The sequence below is a fragment of the Garra rufa genome, chromosome 21 (assembly GCF_049309525.1).
Source record: "Garra rufa chromosome 21, GarRuf1.0, whole genome shotgun sequence".
NCBI lineage: Eukaryota > Metazoa > Chordata > Actinopteri > Cypriniformes > Cyprinidae > Garra > Garra rufa.
The window spans coordinates 16830300-16852978 of record NC_133381.1 but is presented as its reverse complement, the minus strand read 5'-3'; the positions used below and the strand labels follow the sequence as shown (position 1 = coordinate 16852978).

General features: G+C 37.8%; 1 protein-coding gene across 1 annotated transcript; it reads right to left on the bottom strand.

The window, feature by feature from the left end:
- Positions 1 to 3140: 3140 nt before the first annotated feature.
- On the bottom strand, positions 3141 to 18794 carry LOC141295341 (cytosolic phospholipase A2 delta-like). The gene is made up of 22 exons (XM_073826557.1): positions 18678 to 18794; positions 16886 to 16977; positions 14650 to 14692; positions 14033 to 14105; positions 13729 to 13865; positions 9761 to 9892; positions 9581 to 9621; positions 9388 to 9430; positions 9239 to 9293; positions 8786 to 8928; positions 8558 to 8671; positions 8411 to 8445; positions 8066 to 8204; positions 7849 to 7985; positions 7525 to 7738; positions 7319 to 7436; positions 7070 to 7207; positions 6874 to 6981; positions 5458 to 5640; positions 5178 to 5347; positions 4908 to 5094; positions 3141 to 4505 (listed from the first exon to the last, which is right to left on the bottom strand). The coding sequence occupies exons 1-22, from the start codon at positions 18792 to 18794 to the stop codon at positions 4273 to 4275; spliced, it is 2652 nt and encodes an 883-aa protein (XP_073682658.1). The 3' UTR covers positions 3141 to 4272.
- Positions 18795 to 22679: the final 3885 nt, after the last annotated feature.

Below are 22679 nucleotides of genomic sequence, written 5' to 3'. Positions count from 1 at the left end.
CGGCGATGCCAGCTCACGTTCCTCTGGCGGCGGTGCCCGCTGATGTTCCTCTGGCGGCGGTGCCCGCTGACATTCCTCTGGCGGCAATGCCAGCTCACGTTCCTCTGGCGGCGATGCCAGCTCACGTTCCTCTGGCGGCGATGCCAGCTCACGTTCCTCTGACGGCGGTGCCAGCTCACGTTCCTCTGACGGCGGTGCCCGCTGATGGTCCTCTGGCGGCGATGCCAGCTCACGTTCCTCTGGCGGCTGTGTCAACTCACGTTACTCCACTGCACGGGCCTGGCCCGCCATCCCTCCCCCTGATTCACCTTCCTCCGTTCCTCCTCCCTCCAGATGGTTTGTTTTGGAAACGTCTGGAAGCCGTTCCCTTGAGGGGGGGTACTGTCATGATCTGGGCTGTGGGGTTTCCCTCAGCCACCTGAGGTCGCTGTTTCCCTTTCCCTTGCACTCCACTTCCCTGATCGTTTACACCTGTCTTGTTGTCATTAACACTCATCAAGCTCACACCTATTCACAATCATATGGACTATAAGAACTCTCATTGCCCACTATTCTTCCTGTCTGCATTGTCTTCGTATGTCTGTCTCTGTGTTTCTGGCTCCTGGTACCTGGATCGTTGACCGTGTTTTCAGTTCTGTTTATTTTGTATTGTTTCAAGTTGTGTTGTGCCGTGTTGGCCTTTTGTTCTGTTTATTTGTGTTTATTTAATTAAAACTTCACTTACCTGCATTTGGACCCTGACCTCATCTCTCAGCATCACACGAACGTGACACTCCTCTCTTTCTCCAGACTCTGGGAGCCCTGATTTCCAAAGGAAATGCAAAATTTACTTTCATCAGAGAACATAACTTTGGACCACTCAGCAGCAGTCCAGTCCTTTTTGTCTTTAGCCCAGTCGAGACGCTTCTGACGCTGTCTGTTGTTCAAGAGTGGCTTGACACAAGGAATGCCACGGCTGAAACCCATGTCTTGCATTCGTCTGTGCGTAGTGGTTCTTGAAGCACTGACAGTCCACTTTTTGTGAATCTCCCCCACATTTTTGAATGGGTTTTGTTTCACAATTCTCTCCAGGGTGCGGTTATCCCTATTGCTTGTACACTTTTTTCTACCACATCTTTTCCTTCCCTTCGCCTCCCTATTAATGTGCTTGGACACAGAGCTCTGTGAACAGCCAGCCTCTTTTGCAATGACCTTTTGTGTCTTGCCCTCCTTGTGCAAGGTGTCAATGGTCGTCTTTTGGACAACTGTCAAATCAGCAGTCTTCCCCATGATTGTGTAGCCTACAGAACTAGACTGAGAGACCATTTAAAGGCCTTTGCAGGTGTTTTGAGTTAATTAGCTGATTAGAGTGTGGCACCAGGTGTCTTCAATACTGAACCTTTTCACAATATTCTAATTTTCTGAGATGTTGAATTGGGGTTTTCATTAGTTGTCAGTTATAATCATCAAAATTAAAAGAAATAAACACTTGAAATATATCAGTCTGTGTGGAATGAATGTATACATTATACAAGTTTCACTTCTTGAATGGAAATAAATAAACTTTTTGAAGTTATTCTAATTATATGACCAGCACCTGTATTGTGAAAATAAAGATGACACATCCTGGAGGAAGTTTTGTGTTCATGAAAACCCTCCCATGTTCAGGAACACCAGTCCAACCCTATTTTATTCAAATGCACTGTAATCACCACACCCCTGCTAATTCAAGGCCTAATTGCACATAATAAACATTAAGGTTGAATAAAAACATTTGTTCGTCATTGTTTGTTTGTAAAGTTGACATTCATTCATCCCCTTGCAAAGCCTGCTATTAATTTGCCTTTAGACAGGATCCCCAGTGTTGTAGTGAAACTAGTTAGTTATGTCATAGACGTGTAGATACGGCACACACCCCAACGGCGCTCTATAGGGCATGTCAGTCCTGGAGTGCAGATGTCCTGCAGAGTTTAGCTCTAACCCTAATCAAACACACCTGAACAAGCTTATCAAGGTCTTCAGGATTACTAAGGCTACAGGCAGGTGAGTTTATTTTTTAGGGATATAGCTAGGGACCGACGTTGCTTAACCCTGCCCTATAGAGTGTCGTTGGGGTGTGTGCCGTATCTACATGTCTAGGACATCACTAAATAGTTTTAGTATAACACTGTAGGATCCTAGAGTCTAAAAGCAGATTAAAAAGCGGGTTTGCAAGGGGATGAATGAATGTCAACTTAACAAAGAAACTCTGTAGGACATCAGCACTCCAGGACCGATGTTGCATACCCCTGCTATAGGGCAACAATAGGGAATGACAGCAAAATAAAAGGGGGCCTAAACATTTAATCTCCAAATAATAAAATAAAAAATGCTTCTGTGTTTAATTAACTAATCTGAAATTATTTTTTATGTTGGTGATGTCTGCAAAATCAGGTTTAATTTAGTTGCCAAATTAGTGGTAATTAAATATTAGTTCACTTCCAGAATAAAAGTTTTCTGATAATTTACTTACCCCCATGTCATCCAAGATCCAAGTGTCTTATCTAACGAAACAATCAAAATAAAACAAAGCAAAAAAATATAATTTTTTATTTTTTTTTAACCACAAATGCTCATCTTGCACTAGCTCGACTTACAGATTACGTAGTCAAGCATGCATGACGTATACAGAAGTACAGACCTAGTGTTTACAAAGCGAACGTGCAAAGAAAGTCAAATGGCCTTTACAAAAAAGGTAAAACATGATGGATGATTTTGAAGTCGGAGGAGAAAGTGAAATGGAGTTTTTCGCCCTTCCCTACCTTTTTGAACCAAAGTAAACATATGTGACCTTTCCAACATGATTACATAATGCATGAACACACACAGAGCTAGTGCAAGATGAGCATTTGTGAATGAAAAATATAGAATTTTTTATTGCTTTGCTAGACAAGACCCTTCTTCCTCGGCTGGGATCGTGTAGAGCCCTTTGAAGCTGCATTGAAACTGTAGTTTGGACCTTCAACCCGTTAGTTCCCATTGAAGTTTGCTATATGGAGAAAAATTCTGGAATGTTTTCCTCAAAAACCTTCATTATCGACTGAAGAAAGACATAAAAATAGGAATAGGAATTATTTATTATAAAAGTATTAGGAAATATTTATACTGGCAATGAACTTATTCTTTAACATAGAATTTTTGTTGTTAAAAATTGCTGCCTTACATTTTTAAATAAAAACATAGTGCCAGCATTACATTACAGTACAACCAACATAGTTACAACAATTAAGTTTTGAACACTTTGAATTTAATTACTGATAGAAATGATTGTGACAAGTTAAATAAACTGAAACAAAGATGCTGTTTTTATAAAATAGTTATTGTCCACTTTTAAAAATAAATAATGTAACACTAATATTGATTAGAATATCATCACAGACATTTTTTAACAATGACTTTTTTTTCTTTAACAATATGAGTGACAAAAATATTGTTAAATATTAAATACATACAAGTAGAAAAATATATTACTCCAAACTCCAAATATACTGACTCCAAACTGTGTACATATTTAACATCTGTTTAACTCCAAAAATAAAATCTCTAGTTAAAAAACTGCTCAACAAATAATAGTTCACCAGTATCATTTACAGTATATCATTTACTTAAATACATCATTTACTCACACAAAAGATGTTCTGCTCCTTATCATTCAATGTAGTTAACAATGTGACCAATTAGTTTCAAGCCCCAAAAGAGAAAATTGTGAGAAAAAGAACAAAATGTGAATTGTTTACTGAAAACCTTCTCTGTCACACCTGTCAAATATTATTTACCTTTGTGTTTATTCAAATAAGCTGCATCAAGATTGCAATGACGCCATGGCCAAAGATGCCACATGGCATTGGTTCTTGTGTCTCAAATCTGACTACAGTGATCCAAATTAGAATATACACATTGAAATTACACAAATGAGATCTAAGAGCTATCGCAGAAGAGAATGACTTCTATAGACTTAAATGTTGGGCTGTCCTTGAGACAAAGCTTCTGAACAAGTTTGTCTTATCACTTCAGAACACTTGGAAAATGCCAAATGTGGCATCATTTGGACTACTTTCTATGATGCTGTCTGTCGTTTTTGAGTTTGACAGTTCGTAGTCACCCTTTACTTTTATTAAGAATAGATTACTGCATTAACACTCTCTGATCTACAGAAAAAAGGAAATCACACCGTTTTGATACATTATAAGTGTGATGAATTATGATGTTTTTGGGTGAACAGTTTGAACTTCCCATCTCAACATCAAGTCAGAATTATGATGCCTTTGTTGCAGGAATTCTCTCTGTGTTTCTCTTCAGCACGTTGTTCAGCGTGTTTAAAATGACGTCTTTGTTGTTCAGGATGTTGTAGGTGGAGAGGTCGGCCAGCTTCTGGAAGTCCTCAGATTCATATGTAAGTTTGAAAGTGGAGAATGGACAGAACGTACTGGTGAAGTCAATATCAAAATCTGCTTCCTTAATTTCCTCCTTACCCTCTCTCTTCACTCCTACCACACAAAGAGACAAAATTGCTTTTAATTAATATAAATACATTCTGCAATCGGAAAATCTCTATCAAAGATTCTTAAAGAAATAGTTGAAACAAAATGTAAAATCATTAGCCATCATTTATGCACCCTTATGTAATTCAAACCCTGTATGACTTGCTTTCTCCTGCATAACTGAGATGAAAATGCCTCAGTGTTTTTGTCATTACAGTGAAAATCAGTGGGGTCCATTGTTTTGGATCCCATTGACTGTCATCGCATGGACAAAATAGTTGAAATATTTTTCAAAATATGTACTTTTGATTGGTAAATGATGCCAGAATTTTCTTTTTTGGGTGAACTATGACCCAAAACCTTTAATAACACCAACTTACAGGTCACAGATTGCAGTAGGCTACTCACCAGGAGACTTGAACTGCTTGAATGAGACATTGATCAAAGGAAAGTGAATCACAATGGGAGCCTCTGGATTCTCTTTATCTTCAAACACATAAACTTCTTTAATCGGCTCAGATTCCAACTTTTTGTAATCGACCTTTGGAAATGCGATGTTGCGCTGAGCGCAGTACTCCTCAGTTTGCTTAATGACCTATAGACACAGAAACAACAGAATCACATTTACATCAAGAAGTTTCTCTTTGAAATCTGCCAAATCTTTCTTGTTTCCCTTACCTTGAAGTGGTCTGGTTCCCAAGCATAGTTCAGAGACAGTATGACGTCCGCATGCCTGTCAGGACGTAACACAGGAGGAAATCCTGACTTGATGACAAAAGCACTGTCCACCAGGTCAAGTCTGTCGTCTGCTGGTGTCAGGGAGTTTGGGAAGGCATCTGGATGTGTGTCTGCAGAAAGTCCACTTCATAATTAAGCCTTTGCCAGTTTGTTTAAACTGATTAAAAAAATGGAATAGTACTAATTAGGCTGAACTAAACAGCATAAATGATGTTCTGACCTTTACACGTGGTGAATTCACAGTTCTCACTGTAGTTCCTGTGCAGGTGGAAACCTCTAATGAAGTTGAAAACCTGGCTGATAATGGGCCGGCTGGTCAGAAAGTTGCTCAGCATTTTTTCAAAATCAGTCATAGGGCTGACCTGTATAGGTTTTTTTGACGTTGATGGTTTGTTATCTGTCTCTACAGATAAGGGAGGAGACATGGTTTATTGCTTGCATAATTGCCATCACAAATTTGTAATTGCAGATTTATTATAGTTTACATTTATATTAAATGCTGATAGTTGTAATGAACTTTTTTGCCTACTTAAGTAGAATTCAGTTACAGCTTTATATGTAATTTCATAATTTTCATTTCTTCTGTTGTCTTTGAATATGCTTAATGTATACTGCTAAATGAATTTCTGATAAACTAAAATAACTTGTAATTTCTAAAATGTAATTTCTATTGAAATTTGTTATGTATTTAAATATATATGTAGACACTTAATGAAGAGTTTACAACTGAATACATTTAAAATCAAATGTAATAACTTAAATGTAATATTGAATAACACTCTACAGTTAAAATTCTAATTCTAATTATAATAAGTACTTGACATGCTTGTGAGCCAACACATCAAAAAAGTGTACTTTAAAGGAACAGTTCACCCAAAAATGAAAATTAACTCATTATTTACTCACCCTCCTAGCATCATAGGTGCATATGACTTTATTCTTTTAGACGAATACAATCAGAGTTATATTAAAAATGATCTTGACTCTCTACAGCTCTATCATGCGATGGGTGGATGTTTCTATTCAACAGTCCAAAACAAGTCCAATAAAATGCATTCATCCATAATTAAAAGTGCCTCGCACAGCTCAGAGGCTTGAATAAAGGCCTCCAGTAGCGAATCGATGCATTTTTGTAAGAAAAATATCTATATTTAAAACATAATAATCACTTTAATCTAGCTTGCGCCAACTGGTTGAGCATGTGCCAGTGAGTCTAGTGAAAACCAACGTTTGTTTACAGGAGCAAAGGAACCAAAGTTTTCTGACTTTACCAATGTTTTGTTTTTGTTTCTCCACGATGCATTTGTGTTCGTCACTTCTCACTGGCTTATGTGCCCCCCCAAGGAGCCATGTGATGCACTTTTTATTATGGATTCACTTTATTGGACTTGTTTTGGACTGTTGAAGAGAAACATCCACACATTGCCATGATTTGTCTGAAAAAAGGAAGTCATATACACCTAGAATGCCTTGAGGGTGAGTAAATAATGGGCTAATTCTCATTTCTGGGTGAACTAACCATGACAAAAGAATATTAAAACAAGATTTTCTTGTGATAAAGTTGAAAGGCAACCAGACGTTTGATAAGTTACATGGGTAATATTTGTTCAGGTACTCGGGTATGACTTTCTCTTACCTGTTTGGTTCACGTCATCCCCAAGTTTGCTGGCCCAGGATGGGATCTCTCCTGTGACAACATTCCAAAGCTGAGTCGGACTCAGAGAGAAAACACTGCTCCATATTCCTGCAAACACAACACATTTTAATTAACATTTTGAATACAACCAAACAACTTAAAATTGTTAACCTTTGGAGTATTGAAATATATTTACCCAATAAAGAGTATATTCCAGATTCAGGGATTTTCTTGACCATGCGACCAAGGTAATATTCACTCCCAAAGTTCTGTGCAGGTATGAACGCACCATATTTGGTAAATCCAACCTCATAGGGGGTGAACTCACACCATTCTAAACGAGAATGAAAGAAAGACAAAACTATTTAACATTTCTACAGTAAGAACTTTTAGTTGCTCTCACTTTGAAGAATTGATCTGTTGAGGACAAACATAATTAACTAACCAGCCTCTATGGTACATGCCCTTTTGCCATTTTTCATGTTGAGAGCTGTGTAGATGGGCAGAGGGTTCTGGCCCTGTGTAAGTGCCATTTGCTGGTCAGATAGTGTGCCCATTTTTTTCTGAGGAGGGAAGGAATTTTTGAAGTTTCTGATGAAGAATTTTATTAGAATTTATTTGTGCTTAAAATAAATCAAGGGTGTTCAGTACCTTCCCTTGTATGAGGTATTCTATAGCCAGACCCCACATGTCAATAAGAGATACCAGGTGTCCGTCTCTCTCTCTCTCTTCCATCCTCTCTTTGTAGCGCTCCGGGGAAAATACGCTAAACACACTTTTAGAGATTTCCTTCTTTACAGACTCCATAACCCCATTTAGGTCATTGTTTGACCAGTTGGCATCACCATAAAGAGAAGCCATAGTCCTAATGTCAACAAAATAAATGTTCAATGTAAAATCTAGGGTTTGAAGCAAAACCCAAAGAGAATCACTGCTTTAGAGTTGTACAGGCCTGTAGTGCTTCTTTATACTCACCAGGTGGAGCCAGAAACCCCTGTGAAGTAGCTGACTGCATCAAGAACCTGGAGTTTCTGCAAAGCTCTTAGGCCTCCAAATGTGCAAATCATCGCCCTGCTTCCGCCCCCAGAGCACACCACAGCCACCAATGGGACCTGAGCAGCAGTAAAAGTCCATGTCAGGTCACTCTGCCAGAAATTGTGGCTATTTAATGTGTTTGTGTTTGTTTTCTTACCTTGCTAGGATCAGGTGCAGAGCTGAGATTCAAAGCTTTCTGAAGACCTTGTGACACAACTTTTCGTCTCTTGGCCAGAAAATCCTTTTCTTCCATTGGAATATTAAAACCCAGGCGCACATCCAACTTTTCATCAGCGCTTCAGAAAACACACACACAATTATTCTAAGAGATGAATTAAATCACACTGAAACCAGTTGTGGAAATCTAAGTGGTATACAGTGCTTTGTCTCATTTTAAGCAATAAATCATTCAGGTTTGTTGAAGGATTACATGCTAAAGTAGTTTCTTTAAAAAGTTCTTGAACTATTTAGAGAGATTAGTTAAACCATTCAAATTGTTTACCGGCCCTCTGTACTTAGATGCAGATCCACTCCACCCTGAAATAGTAAAAAATAGCATATTATTCAAGATAGTTAAGTGCTTTTCTTTTTATTTTGGAAAAAAAAAATTATATGTATAGCATTTAAATGAGATTTTACCGGTACCCACCTGTTTAACAGGCATGGAGAGTTTAATCTCCTGTTTGGCTGGTAATGGTTTTATAGGGACAGATGACAGAATCTTTGCAGTCTTCGGATTTGTCCCCTGAACCTCTGTCACAGCCTGGACAAACAACAAACATGCAAACAAAAAACAAGCATTATACTCTCTCTGTTAGTGATGTGCATGCTTGATCAATTGATTTGGTAAGAAATCATCAGTTTAACAATGACACACTTTTGGTGGGATGAGACTAAACTCGGTCTCTACGTCTCGATTAATGTAGTAGCGAAAAGTACAGCTGGGGTTTTCCTCAGAGCCCGGGATCAAACAGTCTTCTTTATATGCGCCTCGCAATTTTAACATCATGTCCTTCTCCGTTGATTTAAACATTGGGAAACACATCAGTTTTTTCCCCGTTCTTAATGCAGCACCTTAAGAATGAACAAGGTCATATTTATATAACAGTTAAAACTTTTTTGCTTTTATTTTAGAATATTTACTGATAATTGTAATTAGGGAATAGAACTATACATTTTTTACAAATACAATTTACTCAAGCTTTCAGTCGTTATTATGAAGCCTCATATATATTGAAATATCTGATTGAGGTCAATTAAAAGTAGAGATGTACACATAGAATTCAAAATAAGTCTAAACCCAGAAATAATCAAGTGTTCTTCTATTTACCCTTAGCCTTGAGACGTTTTTCCACCTTCACATCCAGTGCACAAAATGGACCTGCCTAAAAATTAGTATAATCTGAGGTTATGCTGGAATATAATATATGAATATCATGATCATTTCTAACCTGTTTTTTAATGTATCAAAACACTTACCATCAGCACTCCATTAGATAAGTACGGTTCAGGTTTGTCAGAGCTTTAAAAAGAAAATGAAAAAGATAAAATTACACTGATGTAATAGTAATGATGTTTTCATAAGGAGGAAGGGGACAATCACTAACAAATGTGCACTAGGTGGTTAATAACACCACCATTATTGTTTTTGATTGTTAACATTTTCACTCACCTTACGGTCATCTCAAAGTCCACCCACAGCTCACTCTTTTTCTGGAAAAAAAGTACATCATAGTCAGATGAATAGGACTAAACTTGTTATGCTTCACTGTCGTACACTGATTTAAAGTAGTGGACACTTTAAAGACTTTGCAAAAAATAAAATAAAACAATAGTTTCATCGTATATCTACCTCATCGTCTGTAATGAAGCTTTTTGTTAGCTTTTGTCCGGGTGATAGGTTATTGATGTCGAATAGGATGGTGGAGAAGTAGTCATCTTTTGTTGCCTTGTCAGCATCAAATATGTGGAATTCCAAAATGTTCTGAGGAGACAACAATATAGTGATGAGTTTATTTTAACTCAAAAGCTTACTCTCGCTTTACACAGACTCAAATATTTCCAAACAAATCATACCATATGTATCACAAAACAACCAACATAAATGTGTGTTGGCAGTGTGTGTATACAACCACCCTATAATGATAAAATCCACTTAATCCACATAAATCATAATCAGTGTGTCAGAACAAGCTGTTTGCAGATTTGTAAAACTTGTTGACAGACACTGCTGTATTAATAGAGACCCCACCCTGAGTGAGTCGCACACAATCAGCCTTGTTTATCTTCATGCTAGACTAAAGCATTTAAAAGCAGCATTCAAGTAAGAAATGTCTTCTTATTACAGCTATAGAACTTATTCAGTCCAGAGCAGTGAGTGATTTTCTGCTTTTATTGATTGGGTCATATTAACAGTGTAGACAGTCATAGTTACTGTATATTATGCTGCTGTCACCTAATACTGTACACAGATCTAATATAATCATGCGATTTCTTTCCCAGTTGTTTACCTTCACAGACATAACCTAATGTGTTTTTGTAACTCACGTGTGATTTTACCATAAGCTTGTGTGTATTTGATGGTTTAAGGCAATAAGACATGAAAGAGAACTTTCAATTTCAATTTCATGTTTATTTATGTACAGTGTTTTGTACGTTTGCCGCCTGACAAAGAAATAATCAGTCTATACTTTTAATGGTAGTTTGATTTGCACAGTGAGAGGTCAGATGTTTCTTGTGGTTGCCACCAGGTTTGAATATCTTTGCAGATCCTCTCTAAGTCACTAAGGTTTGAGGCTGACGTTTGGCAACTCGAACCTTCAGATCTACAGATTTTCTATAGGATTAAGGTCTGGAGACTGGCTATGCCTCTCTAGGACCTTAATGTTCTTCTTCTTGAGCCACTCCTTTGTTAGTCTCAGCCTCAGACGTCACGCCCACAGAACGTTGGCTAAACGTCTGATGCATATGGTACACTTAACTGGAAACACTTCAGGAATGTCGAAGTCGTCATCTGATTAGTTGAATTTGACCGGATTTCCGGGAGACGCGAGTGTCGCGTTTATTTTCGGTCCGCCGGGAAACAAAGCGCAGACTGATTTACTCGGCGTTTTGCTAAAAGGTGCTTATGCAGACGCCATTGTTGTTATACACATTTGCGACGTTCGGGAACAAATTACTGACTTACTGCTTGTGCTCCCTCTTATTTGTTATCTTTCAATGCTGGTTATTTCAATGACTGACTTGTTGCACGCCAGTCTGTTGTTGTGGGGGCATTTCCACGCACCGAATCGTGACGCTGAACGAAACGAACTGTGATTGGTTGTTTGACATGTCGATCAAACGGTCTTATGGGCGGGCCTTGGCCAATGAACGCTGCCATGAATTCCAGAAAAACACCCCCAATGCATAATGTTTCCACCTCCATGTTTGACAGTGAGGATAGTGTTCCTATGGTCATATGCAGCATTCCTCCTCCTTCAAACAAGGCGAGTTGAGTTGATGCCAAAGAGCTCGATTTTGGTCTCATTTAACCACAACTCTGAATCACTCAGATGTTCATTGGCAAACTTCAGACGGGCCTGTACATGTGTTTTCTTGAGCAGGGTGACCTTGGGGGTGCTGCAGGATTTCAGTCCTTCAGGGCGTAGTGTCTTACCAATTGTTTTCTTTGTGACTATGGTCCCAGCTGCCTTGAGATCATTGACAAGATCCTCCCAAGTAATTCTGGGATGATTCCTCACTGTTTGATCACTGAAACTCCATTAGGTGAGATCTTGCATGGAGCCCCAGACCGAGGAAGATTTACAGTTATTTTGCATTTCTTCCATTTGCGAATAATCACACCAATTGTTGTCACCTTCTCACCAAGCTGCTTGGCCATGGTCTTGTAGCCCATTCCAGCCTTGTGTAGGTCTACAGTCTTGTCCCTGACATCCTTGGACAGCTCTTTGGTCTTGGCCATGGTGGAGAGTTTGGAATCTGATTAATTGATTGCTTCTCTGGACAGGTGTCTTCTATACAGTAACAAGCTGAGATTAGGAGCTCTCCCTTCAAGAGAGTGCTCCTAATTTTAGGAGCTCATTACCTGTATAAAAGACACCTTGGAGCCAGAAATCTTGCTCATTGATAGAGGATCAAATACTTGTTCCATGTTAAAGATGTTAAAGATGTCCTCTAAGATGGGTAGTTTGGTGCCAATAATGATATCAGCTGCTCTCACGACTTACTGGAGAGCCTTGCGATCACTGATGGAGCAGCTTCCAGACAACCAACACGATGCTTTCAATGGTGATTCTGAAGAAGTTTGTGAGGACTTTGGAGGGGAGGCCAAACTTCTTGAGCCTCCGTAGAACATAGAGTCACTGACAGGCAGATTTTACTAATGATGTGACATGCAGGGACCAGGACAGGTCATCAGAAGTGCAAGGAACTTGATGCTTCTCTTAAGGGTGCGGGGGTGGGGGGTGGGTGGGGGTTGGGGGTGGCTGTGCTTTACTCTTATTCCGCCTGTGGAGATATGTAGGTCACTGAACTAAATTCACATGGATGAAAGAATGGACATATTTTAACAGCAATTGGTTCGGCATCAGGACAGCAGTGCTTAGCAACCACTGAAACATTTGTTCCCCTCAGAGAGTTCACCATAAGGCACACATCTCCGCCTTTACTTTTACCAGAGTCTGTTGTTCTATCCTGCTGATGGATGGTAAATCCGGGAGGCGAAACACAGCTGTCCGGAATAGTCTCGTCTAGCCATGTCTCAAAAAAAGCAAGACCACAACAGTTTCTGATTTCACGATGAAACTTTATCCAAGCATTTAGTTTGTCCATTTTGTTGACCAACGACTGAACATTTGACAGAAGAATACTTGAAAGGGAGGGTTAAAGGGTTTGTTTAAAAGGGTTTAGCCCTTTTCCACGTTCTGCACAGAATCCCGGTACGTTTGACTCTCTTGCGCTTTTTTTGCTTATTGTGGCACGGGTGTAGAGAAGGAGGTAGATACTCAGCGAAAGGGTTGCTTCCATTCAAATCCATGTGAAAGTTACTGCCATTCGAAACCATGTAAAAGTTATTCATAAAGTCCAATTTGAGCAACAATCTGATGCCCAAAAGTGTTTGTTCGATCATAATTGATAATTGAAGGACAGACATTTGCCAAGCGATTTACAAAAACTATTAAAAAAAAAACACAAAAAGCTGTAAAATGCTCGGGGCTCTCAACAGTGCAGCCATCTTGTGGCGCACTGGAACCGGAGTATATCAGAAGTTTAAAAACAGAAAACCAAACAGATGTTTTTTGGCAGAGTAGCTGAGTTACGAGCTATAAAGTCACAGCCCTTAAAGATCCATGCGTCCACTCAAAATAGGCATTTTCAAAATGATATAATAAATTATCTGTGGAGTACTTTAAGCTGAAACTTCACTGGGGGATACCTGAGACATATGTAAAAAGGGTTTGTGCTGAAATATTTCTTAACTTTATTTTCCAGAGCAATAGAACAATTTATTGCCACTGGGGCATATTTTAGGATTAGATTGTAAAATTATTATGATTAAGTTATTATTCTAATTTCTTGTATGGAATTACTTTGCCGTTATACCAGCATTTGACTGTTAGTGACGTCACCAGCATGTCATTCATCACTTGCTATTCAAGAACAATGAGGGTGGAGAATCACTACATGCTGGCAGCTGGGATTGTAAGGGCAATGCCCAGTTACAACTAAATGTTTTGGTTAGGAAAACCCTTAGTAATAAATGCAAGCACATTCTTTTTCAGTAAAAGAATTTTCTTTCAAATATCCAAAATTGCTCACCTTGACACCGCTGTGCAGTCTGAAATGAAATGTTTCATTCCATTTTGGTGCATTATTATTTTTTACAGTCTTGGTGCGATGGCAGCAGGCACAGGCCGTGGGTAACTTTAAGACCACGTAGCAGTCACTTTTTGAAACTGGAGAGAGAGAAAAGTGTGAGCACACTAAGCACTAGTTAGACAGAGTATGTAGTGTTTAGTAAATTTAAGTCAACAAAGGCACATAACGCATAATACAACCAGAACAGCTGTTTAAAATAATTTTATCAGTATTTCAACATAAGTCACAAGGGTTATGGACTCACAAAGGTCATGCGACTTATTGAATTTTCCTCGCAACACTGTAACACTGAGGTTCCAGTATGGCATTAACTCTTGCTGTGAAACACACATGAAATTAAACTGGTTTAGACAGATGTAACAGTATTTTTTATGAGAATTTGTAACAGCAACATATATACTTATAGACGATTAAATAAGTGATATTATCCATATTATGCATTTTAGGAAAAAATTAAAAAATCGTAAAATAAATAATATAATAGTATAATATGTAGTATATATTTCAGTGTACTGTTTTGTATTATTAACCCAAGTTATACATTTTTGCACATGATTATTTATTTAAATGTTGCTTTTAACATTTACATTTTTTTAATTATATATACAAAACAAGTGTTGTCAAAGAGTTTTAAATGTAACTGAACACAGTTGAATGAGTTTACACATTAACTACAACAACATTAACAATAACGAAAGAAAGATTCATTATTCCCCTGATTGGGAATTACTGTCATAACAGATCAATATACAAGCTCAGACTGGTTTACAAAGCTGCTATTTGTGGTTTTAGGCGAAAATAGTAATGCTACAAAACAAGTAGGTTAATACATCAAAGTCAAATATTTGTGAACTTGGGTACCTTCAGCATTGTTGTTGTCTCCTCAGCAGACCTACAGTGAAGTCTCAAGCCCAAAAGATTAAATGATATGACACAATTAACCTGAGAAACTTGTTTTTTCCGCAGCCCTTCGCACCCTGATGAAATATTTGATGGCGTCTTGTGTTTAAATTATTGAAGGTGGGATCCACAATTCTCCACCCTCTGTTTGCAGTCATCTTTCATCTTTAGAATTCCTGTTAATATGCTAAGATAAACACAGCTTTCTTAAATTTGAAGAAAAAAAAGTTTGTTGTGGATTGCCAATGATTAAGCAAAAAAAGTTGACACATCCTGGAGGAGGCGCATAATGCTTTAAATAAACCTATGATTTCAGTTATATATATTTTAAGGAAGTTAGCGTATGTATTTATGAAAACCCTCCCATGCTCATAAATACCAGTCTAACCCTCTTTCATTCAAAGTACATGTGATCATCACACCCCTTTTCATTCAAGGTTCTATCTGTTGTCACTTATTTCTCATTGATATTTTTATTAATGTGGTTTGTTTGTACATGGCCAATTATTCATGTCCTTGCATGCCTGTCTTTAATCCAGGGGAGACTTTATCTTGCGTTGTCATAGTGAAACTATTTAGTGATGTCATAGATGTGCTGTGGATAGATATGGAACACACCCAAACGATACTCCATAGAGAAGCAATAGTGAATCACAGCATGAAAACATAAACTATAAACATTCTTTCTCCAAATAAATTAAGAGACTGTCATGTATTTGGAATAAAAGATCTGTGCTTACACACTTTTAAACACTTTGAATTTAATTACTAATAATGAAAAGTAAGTTGAAATGACAGAAATGATTGTGACAAGGTAAATGAACTGAAACAAAGATGTTGTTTTATTAAAATATTTATTGTTCACTTTTAAAAATAAATAAGGTGAAGCTAATATTGATTAGTATATCATCGCAAAACTCCAAATATAACATCTCTAGTTAAATAACTACTCAACAAAAGTTGTAAAACGATAATAGTTCTGTAATTTACATAATTTACTCACATTCATGTTATTCCAGGCCTTATTTTTTGGCACATTACCATACAATGTAATTAACTAATCACACCGTGTTGGAACTTTATGTGTGTGATGAATGATGACATTTTTGTGTGCACTATACCTTTAATGAATACCTGCTTTATTATTTGCTCAGGTACTCATTGTCATGTCTTTCTCTTACCAGTTTGATTCACTTCCTCCCCAAGTTTGCTGGCCCAGGATTGGATTACTTCAGTGAAAACATTCCAAAACTGAGTCAGACTCAGAGAGAAAATACTGCTCCGTATTCCTGCAAACACAATACATTTGGAATAATATTTTCAATACAACCACCAAACTTTCATTAATCTTTGACTTAAAATTCCTTCATTAACCTTTATTTTACATTTAAATATATTTACATCTATTTACAAAACAGAGAGTATATTCCAGACTCAGGGAGTTTGTTGACCATTTGACCAAGGTAATATTTACTCCCAAAGTTCTGTGCAGGTATTGTAGCCTCCTTGTTAGTGCATCCGCCTCCCATGCCCGAGACCCGCTCGGAGTGGGTGCGGTATAGGACCTAGATGTGTGGGGTTACATTGGTGCCGTGACCCGGACGGAAGTGAGGTTTAGGGGGGTGAGTGTAACGGAGGCCAGCTAGTAGGTGCTGTGCAGGTAAACCTCACTCCCCGATCTCAAGAGACGCACTAGCAACTGATGCTAGAGGCTGCAGCCTTTAGCCTCCTTGTTAGTGCGTCCACCTCCTGTGCCCGAGACCCGCTTGGAGCGGGTGTGGTAGGACCTAGGTGTGTGGGGTTACATATGAACTCTCACCATATTTGGCAAATCAAGCTTAATATGGGGTGAACTCACACCATTCTAAAGGAGAAAAGAACAAAGACAAACATGGAAAAATATCTACAGTAAGCACTTCCAGTTGTTCTCAATACAAAGAATGGATTAAGGAGTAAATATAATGAACTTATTAACCATATTAATTAAAGAAGTCAGTATTTACCAGTCTCTGTGGTACATCCTGTCTTGCCATTTTTCATGTTGTGAGCTGTGTAGATGGTTAGAGGTTCTGGCCCTTTGATAGTGTCATCTGCTGGTCAGATAGTGTAGCCAGTTTTTTCTGAGGAAGGAAAGGAATTTGGACGTTTCTAATGGAGAATCTCATTTGAATTTATTTATGCTAAAATTATTCAGTACCTTTCCTTGGATGATGTATCCCATATGTCAATGAGAGATACAGGAAGTCCTGCTTTGTCTCTTTCTTCCATACAAGCTTTGTAGTGGCGTAGCTGCTCCAGGAAAATATACTGAACAAACTTTTAGAGATTTCCTTCTTTACAGACTCCATAACCCCATTTATGTCACTGTTTGACCAGTTAGCATCACCATAAAGAGAAGCTATAGTCCTATGAGGCAGTGAAAGAAAATTTGATGTTTATTGACATTAGATCTAATGTAAAATCTGGGATTAAAAAAAAAATGAATGAGAATCACTGCTCTAGAGTTGTACAGGCCTGTAGTGTTCTTTTATACAAACCAGGTGGAGCCAGAAACCCCTGTAATGTAGCTGACTGCATCAAGAAGCCTAGTCTCACGTAGCCAGCCCTTTAGACTGACGGCTGAAGGTCTGGAATTCATGGCAGCTTTCATTGGCCAAGGCCTGCCCATAAGACCGTTTGATTGACATGTCAAACAACCAATCACAGTTCGTTTCGTTTCAGCGTCATGTTTCGGTGCGTGGGAATGCCCCCACAACAACAGACTGGCGTGCAACAAGTCAGTCATTGAAATAACCAGCATTGAAAGATAACGAAGAAGAGGGAGAACAAGCAGTACAGTAAGTCAGTAATTTGTTCGCGAACGTCGCAAATGTGTTTAACAACAATGGCGTCTGCATAAGCACCTTTTAGCAAAACGCAGAGTAAATCAGTCTGCGCTTTCTTTCCCGGCGGACCGAAAATAAACGCGACACTCGCGTCTCCCGGAATTCCGGTCAAATTCAACTAATCAGATGACGACTTCGACATTCCTGAAGTGTTTCCAGTTAAGTGTACCATATGCATCAGACGTTTAGCCAACGTTCCATGGGCGTGACGTCTGAGGCTGAGACTAGAATGTGCCAAACATCACTCTGGTCCCGCCCACAGAACATACCACAGCCACCAATAGGACCTGAGCAGTCATATTAATCTTATAGATATGCCATCAGGGTTGCCAGGTTGTCGCAACAAAATCGCAACTCAAAACTAGCCCAAAAGTAGCATTTCGAGGGGGGTCCCACGTTTTTTGGTGGGGTTCCTTTGGTAAAATTAGCATTCCAGTGGCTAAATATTTTGTAATTAGGGTCACTTCAACCCACGGACATGAAAAACAACCCGTGGCAACAGTATGAATGTACAACCGCAGACTTTGCAACACTGTATGCTATATCCACCTTATTTTTAACTCAATCAGTCATCTATATATGTATAAATAAGTCTGAATCTTGAGACCCGCTATTCTCAGTGGGGTCAAGGCCACCTCTACACACAGACAAAAAGCCCTCGGGCTGAGAAAAAGGCCAAATGGAAGAACTGTGAACTCGTAGCACACGCCTTGGTAGGCGAAACAAAGGATAAATGCTCATGTGGAAGACAACATCTTTCAGATTGACCCATGTAAACCAGTCATTCTTTTATGTTAACATTTAGAAATTGTATTTTCTCCGATGTTTGTTCAACACTCTCAAATCCAGGATGGAATTTAGAGAATCATCCTTCTTTGGAACTAGGAAATACTGTCATAATTAAAAACACTATAGCGCAAATAGTTTTGCAGTTTATTGCACTTTTGTTATTCTTTTGCACAATTCTTAGCAATTTCACAGAAAATAGCTTCTTTTTGATAAATTTAATTAAAATTTAAATTATTATATAAATTTAAAATGTGATGGGAACAACAGAAAAATAAATTGCATGTCAAGTCACTCTGTTTGTATTTGTTTTCTTACCTTGCTGGGCTCAGGTGTAAAGCTGATATTCAGAGCTTGTGACACAACTTTACGTCTCTTAGCCAGAAACAATTTTCTTCCATTGGAATATCGAAACCCAGACACACAACTTTTCATCAGAGCTTCAGAAAACACACACACACACACACACACACACACACACACACACACACACACACACACACACACACACACACAATTTTGAGAGATGAACAGAATTAGAGTAAAACCAGTTGAGAAAATGTTAGTGGTGCTTTATCTTATTTAACTACAATTAATTGTGCAATTCAAATCAAACAGGTTTGGTTTATGGATTGCATGCCAAGTATTTTCTTTAAAAAGTTCTTGAACTAGAACTAACATTGTACTCTGTGCTTGCCGATCCACTTCACCCTGAAATAATGTATTACTGCAATAAATATCTTTTATTTTTAATTTGGAACAAATACCATTTAAATTTGATTTGACCAGTATCCACCTGTCCAACATGGAGAGTTTAATCTGCTGTTTGGCTGGTAATGGTTTCACAGGAGCCGACTGCAGTATTTGAGTTTGGCCTGTCCGCTTCTGTCACAGCCTGGACAAACAACAAACATGCAAACAAATAAAGAAGCATCATACACTCTGTAAGTGATATGCATTGATAAACTGAATTTGTAAGAAATCATCAGTTAATCAATGACACACATTTGGATCAGACTAAACTCAGTCTCCACGCCTCAATTAATGTAGTAGTGCCTTGTCTGAGTGCAGCTGGGGTTTTCCTCAGAGCCCGGGATCAAATAGTCTTCCTTATATGCGCCTTGCAGTTTTAACATCATGTCCTTCTCCGCTGAGGTAAACACAGAGAAACATATCACATCATTTTTGCATTGTTCTTGAATATCATTATCATTTCTAATGTGTTTTTTTTTTAATGTATCAAAACTCTTACCATCACCACTCCCTTAGAGATATACGGTTTAGGCTTATCAGAGCTTGAAAAAGAAAAGTAACAAATAAAATGACAGACTATTTCAGACTGATGTAATAGTGATTTTTTTTCATAAGGAGGAAGAGGACAATTACTAACAAATGTGCATTACATGGTTAATAACACCATTATTATTGTTTTTGATCTTTACATTCTCACGCACCTCACGGTGAGGTCATGTCAAACTCCGCACACAGCTCACTCTTTTTCTAGAAGAAAAGTACAACATAGTCGGATAAATAGAACTAAACTCAATTAACATTTGTTATGCTTCTCTGTCATTCACTATTTAAAGTAATGTACACTTCCACTTCAAAGATTTTGCAAAAAATACAATAAAATTATATTTTTTATCATCTGTCTACCTTATCTTCTGTAATGAAGCATTTTGTTTGCTTTTGTCCAGGTGTGAGGTTATTAATGTCGAATAGGATGGTAGAGCAGCAATCATCGCTTGTTAACTTGTCAGCATCAAATAAATGGAATTCCAGAATGTTCTGAGGAAACAAGAACATACTGGTAAGTACATAGAAAAGTACAAACACAGTGGTCAGGCTGTACATTTCACAAATAAATATTTAAAAAATAACACATTAAATGAAACATGAAGTTTGAAGTAGAAAAAATGAAATAGTTCCAGTAAACTATACATTTCAGTTTAAATGTTGTTTTTTGTTTTGCTGTTTTTAAATTTACAAAAAAAAAAAAAAACTAATTATTATAGCAAAACAAGCAAATCAGTCATGTCAGGTTTAAATCTAACTTTTTATTTTTTACGTTTTTCGGTTTTAATGCACAAATTCTCATCCACACATATTTAAATAAACATAAAAAAATATATATTTTACAAAAGTGTCCAAATGAATTACCAAATTCATCAGAGTCAAATATTTGTAAGTTAAAGTACCTTCAGCATTGTTGTTTTATCCTCAGCAGGCCTATGAAGTCTCACAACCAAAAAAACGAAATGAAGATTTCACTAATTAAACTGAGAAAGGATACAAATAACCTGAGAAAATCATTTGTCCACAGCCCTTCACACTCTGATAAAATATTTGATGGCGTCTTGTGTTTAAAGTATTAAGGGTGGGATCAAAAATTCTCCTCCCTCTGTTTGCAGTCATTTTCCATCTCTAGAATATGTCGTTGTTAGTATGTTGAACTGACAACTTACACCTGCTAAAACTTAATTTAAAAAGATAAGTTATCATTGGCTACATGCCAACAGTACGTACTGTACCTTGTTTGGTGTGGACTGTCTTTGGTTATGAAAATGAAGGTGACACATCCTGGAAGCTCATAATGCTTTTAAAAAACCTAAGATTTCAGTTACATTATAAGGAAGTTTTGTGTTTATAAAAATCCTCCCATTCCCATAAATACCAGTCTAACCCTTTTTATTCAGATACAGTGTAATCATCACACTCCTTCTCATTCAAGGTCTAATTTGAGAAAATTAGCGATTATAAACATTAATGTTGCATTGTTTGTTGTTTGCGTATACTCGTTTAAACCTTCAATACAATGCAGAAAAAGTAATTTAAAAAAAACATTTTCTTGGTAACAGACTGATTGTCAAATATTCTGCTTATCATTAGACAATTTTTGTTTTAAGAGACAAGAGCCAATCATTACATTTCATTAGAAAGCTCTTTTTCTCAATCTATTGTAACACTTTAATTTATTAGTTGTTGATGTTTTCATTTGTTTGTAAAGTTACCATTTATTCATGCCCTCCCTGAAAAAAAAAAACAGCTCTTTTTAGCTGGTTTAAGCTGGAAGTAGTTGGTTTTAGCTGGTCTCCCAGCCTTGCCAGGCTGAAAAAGAGGCCAAAAGCCCCTCTAAAACCAGCCTGCTGACCAGCTATAACCAGGCTGGTGGACCAGCTAAAACCAGCCAACCAGCCTAGGCTGGTTTTAGCCGTTTTTTTCATCAAGTCTTGCAAAGACAGCTTTTTAATCCAGGGGAAACTCTAGGATCAGTGTTATCCACCTCTTATTTTTCAAAACAGAAGTAAGCTGATTTGTAAGTTTTCTAAATGTGCTAGACTTCAATAATAAGAAAGTGCAGTAAACAGTAAAACCAGGCCCAGCATCGAGGGATCAAGCCCCTGCGATGATCTGAAGAACTGACCCCTTCACCCCTGGAATAAGATTTTAAATGCAAAAGCTAAATCGAATGTAATTTCAACTGAGGGATACCCCTCCAATCTGATTTGTGCCACCTCAGATTCAGTTTGACCCACTCCATCCCCCCAAAAGTCGTCGATTTTAACCATTTTTATTCGAACGATCACCGGTATAGGGGAGCATGGGGCACAAACTAACGTGGGGTTAATTGTAAAATACGTAGTTTAAATATTTCCACACATGCTAGCATAACAAAATTTGTGGTATTTACTAGCAACACTATACCGAGAAAAAAGGTGCGCCAGAATTCAAGTCTTTTGAAGATATCGCTGAATATTTATTTTATTAGTAAAAGTAAATTTATGGCTGAAGTAAATTTTTCATCTCAGTTTTTAGTATTCATTTAAAACAAGACAAATCTGCTATTATTTTAATCTCTAATCTGTTATTTATCAGTTTATTAATGCATTGCAAACCAGCAGAATACACTAAATGGCAAGCAGACGTTGATTCAACATTACCCTGATAAGCAAAACGATGCCGGATCGATATTGGAGATCAATGTCGTTTTGACGCCACGGGAAACATCGATTCTACGTTGATTATGTCAGTTTGCTAGCTCATATGATTTTTTAGGGTCTTAATGAAAAGTCTATAATATACTTTGGTTAAAAATTCTCAATAGTAGTGTAAAAAAACACCCTTTTATTTTGTCAAAATCAGCTCTGCAAAAACTCAACTCAATTCATGGCATGGCCCCTTTAAATGCAAATGAGCTCTGCTCAACCTGCCCCTCTTTGCTGTGGTTATTATGAGACGTAATGTTTACTTTAGACGCATTTAGCAACGTTCAGCAGCGTTTAGCCACATTAAGCAGCGAAACTTGCCAACAAGCACATT